This window comes from Corella eumyota, chromosome 1 (genome assembly GCF_963082875.1).
Source record: "Corella eumyota chromosome 1, kaCorEumy4.1, whole genome shotgun sequence".
In the NCBI taxonomy this organism is placed as follows: domain Eukaryota; kingdom Metazoa; phylum Chordata; class Ascidiacea; order Phlebobranchia; family Corellidae; genus Corella; species Corella eumyota.
In genome coordinates, this window is record NC_137490.1 from 8,499,616 (window position 1) to 8,508,569 (window position 8,954).

General features: G+C 31.0%; 4 protein-coding genes across 5 annotated transcripts; 3 read left to right on the forward strand and 1 right to left on the reverse strand.

The window, feature by feature from the left end:
- Positions 1–48: 48 nt before the first annotated feature.
- On the forward strand, positions 49–693 carry LOC145763783 (small ribosomal subunit protein uS13). The gene has a single exon (XM_082575301.1). It carries the CDS (start codon positions 97–99, stop codon positions 553–555), a length of 459 nt encoding a protein of 152 aa, XP_082431427.1. The 5' UTR covers positions 49–96; the 3' UTR covers positions 556–693.
- An 86-nt stretch (positions 694–779) lies between these two features.
- On the forward strand, positions 780–3,817 carry LOC145763781 (pyruvate dehydrogenase E1 component subunit alpha, mitochondrial-like). The gene is made up of 9 exons (XM_082575299.1): positions 780–921; positions 1,112–1,254; positions 1,474–1,567; positions 1,662–1,788; positions 1,876–2,060; positions 2,293–2,366; positions 2,445–2,595; positions 2,915–3,091; positions 3,269–3,817. The coding sequence occupies exons 1-9, from the start codon at positions 874–876 to the stop codon at positions 3,437–3,439; spliced, it is 1,170 nt and encodes a 389-aa protein (XP_082431425.1). The 5' UTR covers positions 780–873; the 3' UTR covers positions 3,440–3,817.
- On the reverse strand, positions 3,617–5,001 carry LOC145763782 (ubiquitin-conjugating enzyme E2 G2-like). Its single transcript, XM_082575300.1, has 2 exons — positions 4,864–5,001; positions 3,617–4,447 (listed from the first exon to the last, which is right to left on the reverse strand). The coding sequence occupies exon 2, from the start codon at positions 4,427–4,429 to the stop codon at positions 3,914–3,916; it is 516 nt and encodes a 171-aa protein (XP_082431426.1). The 5' UTR covers positions 4,430–4,447; positions 4,864–5,001; the 3' UTR covers positions 3,617–3,913.
- A 716-nt stretch (positions 5,002–5,717) lies between these two features.
- Positions 5,718–8,954, forward strand: LOC145758732 (uncharacterized). Of its 2 annotated transcripts, none has more exons than XM_082572533.1 (5): positions 5,718–6,006; positions 6,086–6,114; positions 6,386–6,481; positions 6,686–6,730; positions 6,877–8,954. In XM_082572533.1, exons 1-5 carry the CDS (start codon positions 5,963–5,965, stop codon positions 7,734–7,736), a joined length of 1,074 nt encoding a protein of 357 aa, XP_082428659.1. In that variant the 5' UTR covers positions 5,718–5,962; the 3' UTR covers positions 7,737–8,954. The 2 variants fall into 2 exon arrangements, with proteins under 2 accessions (XP_082428659.1, XP_082428660.1); XM_082572534.1 differs by having other exon boundaries at positions 6,428–6,481.

Sequence of the window (8,954 nt, forward strand, 5' to 3'; positions counted from 1 at the left end):
GACGAATGCATAACATAATCACTCAAGTGAAACGTTACCTTCGAAAGGAATTGTGGGTCTTTTCAATCTTACCGAGGTTACAGCACGTTTGTCAAAATGGCTGTTGTTTTACCAGAAAAATTTCAACATATTTTGCGTATCCAAAACACCAACATTGATGGCAAACGTAGTATTATGTTTGCCATGACCGCCATTAAAGGTATAGGTCGTCGTTTTAGCAACCTTATTTGTAAGAAAGCCGATGTTGATCTCTCAAAACGTGCCGGAGAACTGACCGACGACGAAATCGATCGCGTTATCACAATCATGCAAAACCCTCGTCAATACAAGATCCCAAATTGGTTTCTTAATCGTCAAAAGGACGTGAAAGACGGAAAATACTCCCAAGTGCTTTCCAATCAGCTTGATAACAAACTTCGTGAAGATTTAGAGAGGATGAAGAAAATCCGGGCACACAGAGGTCTCCGACATTATTGGGGCTTAAGAGTAAGAGGTCAACATACCAAGACCACTGGGCGACGTGGTCGAACCGTTGGTGTGTCAAAGAAGAAGTAAAATCACAAAAAATGATTCAATTTACATAAATATTGGCAAACACTTACTTGTTTAAATTTACTCGATAATTTATTGTGATTAAATAATGATGTTAAATTTATTAAAATGTTTTTAACAAATAAATTTTTTGCAATTGTGTGATAGCGTACAGTAACTTATATTGTATGCATTTTTTCACCTTAATATTGATCGGTAAATTTATACATATTGGTGTTTCTTAATACGAACTGTAAATTGTGTTTCAGATAAAATGCAATTTTAAGCACCAACTAAAATGGTTTAGTATTGTAAAATAACTGCACAAAAACAAAACTTAAAATGTCCATTACTTCAAAAATGTTTCAGCGCATCTCCTTAGGAAGACAGGTGCGTTACTTGTTAGTTTTTAGTAATGTAATTGCTTTTATGTTATAAGTAAAACTAAGAGTAATGCAAATTTGTTAATGCCAACCTTGTTTAATGTATAGCAGTTTGTATGTATGTTAATCACTTACAAAATATTATAATCAGTTTCAATAGGTTTATGATCTTAGTTTAAAATTACCTTTTTATTTAGATTCAAACAATTTGTTTGACTGCTCAAAGAGGAAATTCAAATGAGGCAAAATTAACAGTAAAACCTTACAGTCTCCATAGACTTGAAAATGGCCCATCTACGGATGTGACAGTAACTAAAGATGATGCTATTCATTTCTATAAGTAATATGGCAATTAATAAAGCTTTTTCAAATTGCTTAAGAAATGTTCGTTTTTTGGATCCTTTTAAAATATTTAATTTTTTTTTATTTGAACAAACATCCCAAAAAAAGCTTCCTTTAATTTAAAAAATGACCCCCCTTTTTTAGAAAATTTTTGCTAGGGTGTTGTTTGAAATTAACAGGCGTTTTTAGTATGTTCTCAATGTTGTGTTTCTTACAGAACTATGCAAACTATAAGAAGAATGGAGTTAAAGGCCGATCTTTTGTACAAACAAAAAGTAATTCGTGGATTTTGTCATCTTTATGATGGACAGGTAATATTTTGTTCACTTTTTTATTCTTTGAGATTCATTCTTTAACTAATTCACCAAATACCTCAACAGTGAAATGTTTTTTTGTTTATGACAGGAAGCATGCTGTGTTGGAATTGAAGCAGGTTTGACTCTAGACGATGATGTCATTACAGCTTACAGAGCTCATGGTTGGAGTTATGTTCGAGGGGTGCCGGTTTCCAAAGTTCTTGCTGAACTATTTGGTATTTTTTTAGTTTTTATAAAACTTTTTTTTATTTTTATTATATACATGTGTATTTATCATAGGATATTTATGTTTTGATACTTAGGAAGGCGTCATGGATGTGCTAAAGGTAAAGGCGGTTCTATGCACATGTACCACCATAACTTTTATGGTGGAAATGGAATTGTGGGTGCTCAAGTTCCCTTGGGTGCAGGAATTGGTCTTGCTCATAAGTACAAGAAAACAGGAAATGTTTGTGTAGCTTTGTATGGCGATGGAGCTTCAAATCAGGTAAAGTTAATAATAAACAGAAATTTACATAGTTGGTTTTTGGTATTCTCCAAAGTTAAAAGGCATTGTGTACAACCAACAATATTTTTGTTGTCTTAACTTAACCTTGGCTGTTTCATAACCTGTTATGACTGCATACTTATATGCCCGTCGACAAGTTTTTTAGGTTCAAGTTCGTTGGGATAAACACTCAACGATAAATTACCTAAAAATTTTAAGTTTATATTTTAAGGGGCAGCTATATGAGGCTTTTAATATGGCCAAACTGTGGAATCTTCCCTGTGTATTTGTTTGTGAAAATAACAGGTTTGTAGCTAGCAATACTAGGTACTGATCATTATTTATTGTCAGATTAAATCAGATTTTCAAACAATCTTATTTAAGGTATGGAATGGGAACAGCAGTGCATCGTTCTTCAGCTAGCACAGATTATTACACCAGAGGAGATTATATTCCTGGGATCAGGGCTGATGGTATGGATGTCCTTGCTGTTAGGGAAGCCACAATTTTTGCTAAAGAACATGCTGTGTCCAAGGTACAGGAAGAATATTTGCATAACTAGTATTAAAATTATTTTATGTTTAAGCAAGCAGTTAAGTTCCAAAAAAAAGCTTAACTTTTACAAGAAACATTTTTTGATACCCCAAAATCAGTATTGGGTTTTTTGATCGGATGTTATAAGTCACATTACTGTGTAAAGTTATAATACTATGTTAGTAAATTTTTAAAAACAATAAAGCAGGATATAGCCCATAAAACATTTTACATGAAATTAAAGCAGTAGAAATCTCTAAATCCAATACTGCCCAGTATTCACATTCAACATTTTTCTTAACTAAATTCTGTAACTTTAGGGCCCCATCATGATGGAGTTAGTGACCTACCGTTACCATGGACACAGTATGAGTGATCCTGGAACAAGTTATCGAACTCGAGATGAAGTAAAAGAAGTAAGGCAAACTCTTGATCCTATTTCCAGCTTTAGGGATAAAATGCTCGACGCAGGATTTGCTGACAAACAATTTATCAAGGTGGGAAAGCTTAAAATAATTCTAGCTTATAATATATTTAAGTTTAATTTACAGTTAGCAAAAAATTGCAATTTTGTTCTAGTTTTTGTATAAAATATTTATTAATATTGTATATGCCTCATGTACTTTTTACAAAAACATGATTTATTTACAAGTATGTTGTTTTATAATACTTAGAACATTGACAATGAAATTAAGCTTCACATTGAACAAGAAACTGAAGTTGCCCTTTCCTCCACGGAACCAGACTTTTCCGAACTTGCCAATGATATTTACATAACTGATGTTCCCCTTAAAATGAGGTCCTGCAACGCTTATAACACACTTCCTCATAGCCCCAATATTTAAAAGTTCCGTATATTTTATTTATATTCGATTTTTTTAACTTACTATAGAGATATATATTGACAATTGTTTTGTTTTTCTTTTTTTGCACTGCAATGTTGGATATCCACTTCATAGAAAAGTAAATGGTTATTAAACACCAACACTGTATTAATTAATAACTTTGGTTAAATTTGTTTTCTGGCTGAGGTTTCGTGATTTTATGTTTTGTTTTTTGCATAATAATACATTGATAAAAAAAGAAAAAAAAATATTAATTATACACAATGAGATTTATTAACTTAAAGTTTTAAAGAAATAACACCACCACTTTAATATCAATAATGTACAGAGCTAATATAGCTTTTCATATATTTACCTATAGCAACCAAATTAAATAATTGCACAATTTCTTAAAAGTAATAAAACCACATTTCAAAAAAAAAATCAGTAGGTTTTGGTTGAACTAGGTTTTGATTGAAAATAATATTTGTGATGTTAGGAGGGCATATCCTCAGGTAGGTTTAATGATTTTCGAACTAGTCGCTGAGCTTGTCTGTTAAATTGTTCTCTATCATCTCTCCACATTTTTGATGCATCAATATTTGCCCCAGACTCAGGGTTAGGTTCTGCCAGCATGCTCATAACTGATAGCAATATTTTTTCAATACTTTGAACTGGGGACCATCTCTCTGCACTTGTCTCATAACCCATTGGATCATCACCTGGTGAGTGAAGTATGGATATACAAACGCGACCATCTGGGTATATATTTGGGTGAAAAATTTCGGATACAAATCGCATTTTTGGAGGGCTCATTGGGTAGTCGGTTGGAAATTGTAAGGTTGTAGTAAATACTCCTCCATCAAATGGGGTGTCCTCTGGACCCAAAATTAAAGCTTCCCATTCAAAAAAGTTTTCTTCACTAACAGGTCCAGCCACTATGCCCTCCGGAGAATTAAGTGAAAGTTGTTTGTACTCTGCCATTAAACGTTTCAAAGCAGAACCCACCATCCTTTATATTGGTAAAACCTGCATAAATTCTAAATTTAGCAAAGGCTAACTAACTAAGAGCAATTTGCTGTTCAGTGCGATAGGTAAGGTAATAAAAGTTTACTAGGTAATGAAAATGATAGTGGTTTAAACACTTGGCTTCACTGCATCTGCATGAGGTCCTGAGTTGTCCTAGCGCTCTTAGAGCCCTCAAAGAAAAAAAATTTTAAAAAAAACTCTCGCTGAGCAAAAAAACAATCAGCACAATAATTATTGGGTAATCATATTTAATGATATCTTAACTGCCAAAGTTATTTTAAGACTAGGTTTGGGTAGAAAATGTTACTCTATGTTTAGGCTGTGAATTCAGCTTTCCACCCTGATACTTCACAGAATATTATATATGATAAACAAACACAAAAAATTAAATAATAAATTTTAAAAATAAACCTTACCAAAGATAATAAACAGATTTTATTGAATACTGCAGAACTTTCAAATGTAGAAGAATAGTGTACTAAAACCAACAACTGTCGTAAACGCAGTTAATTTATTTCAGCAGATAGATGACGAATGATCAGATGGTATCAGGGTCCTAACGCTATTTTGACACATGTGGCTAAAAATATGGCAAAAGTCGGTGGCAAAAAATGTGAGAAAAAATAGAAAATTCTCTGTTTGTGTTTTTCTAAACCCCAATGGTATGCATTTTGTGAATACAGCGCAATTTATACAAGTTGCAATATTACTTTTAACTTATGCTGTTTCCACTATTAACTTAAATTCTAAATTTTATATTACACGTAATATCTATGGTTAAAATTATGTTATAGCCTATGGTTAATAACTAATCTAAGTTTACCAGCATTCTCCAATCTTTTGTCACATTTTTTACCAAGTATGATATGCCACACTTTTTGTCACATGTAAAAAAAATTTCTGGACTCTGCAATTTGGGGACGCGGAATTTAAGGGAATGAAAAAGGAAGGAACGGAAAATGAAGGAACGGGAAATGAAGGAACGGAAAATGAAGGAACCCGAAAATGAAGAAACGGAAAATAAAGGAACCGGAAAATGAAGGAACGGAAATTGAAGGAAAGTGAAAAAAGGAGAGGCGGAATCTTAAAAAAATAAAACGCGGAAATTTTGTTGACTGTTTATTTGTATTTAAGTCAATATTATTTTAGAAATAAACGGGCATTTTATAGAAGAGAGTTTGGGTATGCTGAGGTAATAAAAATTAACTCATTATCGCTTATCAGTTCTCGTATTAATGACAGTAATCCTAAATAAACAGTTAACGGTATTTCCGCGTATTGGCATTTAAGATTTCGCCCTCGCCTTTTTTATTTTCTTTCATTTCCCGTTCCTTTATTTTCCGGTTTCTTCATTTTCCGTTCCTTTATTTTCCGTTCCTTCAATTTCCATTCCCTCATTTTCCGTCGACTCTGCAATTTGTATAGTACATGCTCGTAAATGTGATGGAGGTTGTAAATTAAATAAAAAATTAATTCCATGGGCTTACTAGATCAATAATTAATAATAACGTGATTATGGCCGATAATAATTTAGCACAAAAACAAAAACATGGTAAAAGGTAAACAGATTTTTATTGAATTATTTGTTTTAATAATTTATTAACTTAACAACTTGTTTTAAAAATTTTTATGTTTTAGGGAAATTGGATTGCAAGTAGACCACGCAGGTAATCGCATCACATATTCTTATTTATATTGATATAAGTAAACCCACTAATAATTTAAATATAGTGTTTACTTAGGTTTCAATTATTGCTTTTTCATGTACTAACAAAGTGCTTTTAATGTTTTTATTTGTGAAAAATCAAATGTTTTTGTTGGATTTCTGTGTATATTGTTAAACCTGCTGTTGCAACTCCATAAAATCACTTTATTTCAGTTTTAAATAAACCTATTTTTTTAAGTATTTGTTTGTTAATGCAATTATATACTTTATAGGTAAAAACCTGCTAATTAAACTTGATCAAAATTGTTTTAAAGATAATGAAGATCATCAAGACCCCAATGCAGAACCACCTGGTGAGAGTCCAAAAGGTAAGTCGTTTTCTGAAGAACTGCATTTATGTTGATACTGTTTACAGCTTTTGTAGATTTAAAAATATTATTTTGTTGCAATGATATTTTAATAAATGGGTTAATGGGCTCTTATTATCACTATTTGTCGAAGATAAGTATTTGATTTTTACAATAATTTGAAAGTGTATTTTGCTAAATAAGAATCTATTTGGTAATTTATAGATGTGCATATGATGTCACAACTCATGGAAATCATTGAATATGAAGGTTTGGTTATAAGTTTGTAAGACTGGTTTTTTGTTTTAAAATCAAAATGATACGCAACCTAATACTAACTTGTAAAGATATTTTAAATCATTTATTTTGTTTTGTTGAGCCAGATAGTTAGAAACTTCTGTTTTTTCTTGTTATAGAAACAATTGTTAAACTTCGCAATGAAAAAAATTTTAAATCAGCCTATACTAGAGCACTTAATCAATCGAAATACGATGCAGAAATACAAAATATTTCGAATTTGGTGTTTATGTATGAGTTATCTATAAAGGCGGTTGGGGCGGATTTTATGTCTGACATTCCTGACAAAATACTTTTAATAATTCGAAACAAAACTCGGTTAACTGCCAGACAAGTCGAAAATGTATCTAATGATCTTCGTGTCCAGAAGAGATATCTCAAGTCCATTCTATTTTACCCAATTGCATTTTACTTATTTGAGGAAAATCATGACCCAGACAGGGATGTAAAGAGTATGCAGTGTTGTGTTTGTGGAATGAAAAAATCTGCGGAACTCATGTTAAGGAAAGATCAAAACATGAAACGTGTTGTACGGCATCACATGATACCACTCATGCATGAACTTAAATCAAAAATTAAAAACTTACCTGGAGTTGACGCGGAACTAAAAGTTGTTCAACTTTCTGAATGTTTAAATCATATAGTGTTTTGTGAGTGGTTGGTAGATATTGACACCTTTCATACGAATACAGAGGGTCTTAAATTAATGGGCACACTTAAAAATAAATATGATTATTCAGTTAATGGAAATCTCCTACACAACAATGCTATGTGGTGTGACAGCAAAGGCAGATATGAAGAAGCAGCTATTAAATTCAAAGAAGCAATCGAATCTTTTAATCGAACTATAAATTGGGCAGATAATGAAGAAAAACAAAAAAAAATAAAGAAAAGTGAAAATGGCTTTAAAATAAGTGAAGAAAAATTTTTAGAAAAAAAAAAACTTGACTCAAATATTTCGAGTGAAACAACCAACTAGTTTTTTATTAACCAACTAGTTTTTTATTAACCATAAAATTTGTTTGAACAGTAACGAAATATTATTGCAGAAAAGATTTTTTTATTTTATGTATATTTATAACAAATGGTAACTATAAAAATTTACCTAATTTTTATTACAACATGATATTGGATGATAGTTTTTGTGCTTTAAAATTTTGTTAAAAAGTTATTTCTCATATTTTGATTTTTTTATACCAGTGCTGTTAGTTAGATAACTGTTAACCATTTACTCGATTATTTATGGTTTAAAAAAATGACCTTTTCATCATATTTTGAAATGTTTAAGTCGTAAAAAGATTTAGGGGAAAAGGTGCTTTATAATGGGATTTTAGTAGACTGTTAATTAAATTGTGATACAACTAACAGCCCTGGTGCCTAACCAAAGCAACAATATTATATCCTTAAATTAAGGTTTTATTCTATTAATTATTTCTGTGCAATTTACTGTGGCGAAATATTTTAAGAAGGGTTATTGTTTTAATGTTTTCTTAAAGAAATATTTTTAAACAGTATTTGTTAAAAGTTTTATTGTGTTAAAACACACAACCCTTTAAACTAGTGGTCTTTATGTACCAAGTTTAACGAAAAGTGGAATTTAAGAGGAAACTCGCAGCAAAAAAAAAATTAAAACTATTTTTAACGATTTTTAAATTGACAGTTTTTCGCAATCGAAGTTTGTTTTCATGCGCTGTACCAGTAAACGTTAAAAATGTCGTATTTTTTGTTTAATTTGGTAGAATTTTGTGTTTTATCAGAAAAAGTACAATTTATAAACGGGTTTACTTTTTTTATTACCCTAGGTATTTTATTACCTTTTTATATAAATAAACGATAAACAACATTTTTAGGACCTGCAAATGGGACATACGTTTTTATTGTATAATTGTCAAAAAAAGTTTATAATAAACGCTGTAATTTCTAAAGATTTTTACAAATCATGTTTTTGAATTAGTAATGTAGCGATCTTTGTCCGCTTTTTGACGCTAACACTTCCTCGGGGGCTCTAACTTACCTTGTGGCTCTAATTTACCTTATCTATGAGCCACTTTTCTTATCGTTTTTGTAAAGTGTTGGTACTTTTAGTGTATGCTTTTGATCTGGTAGTTTAGTATAATCTTTTAGTTAAATTTGGAATAGGAATATTAGATTATATTACGTTATTGTATATATGTATTGTGTTTAACCTTGATTCTAT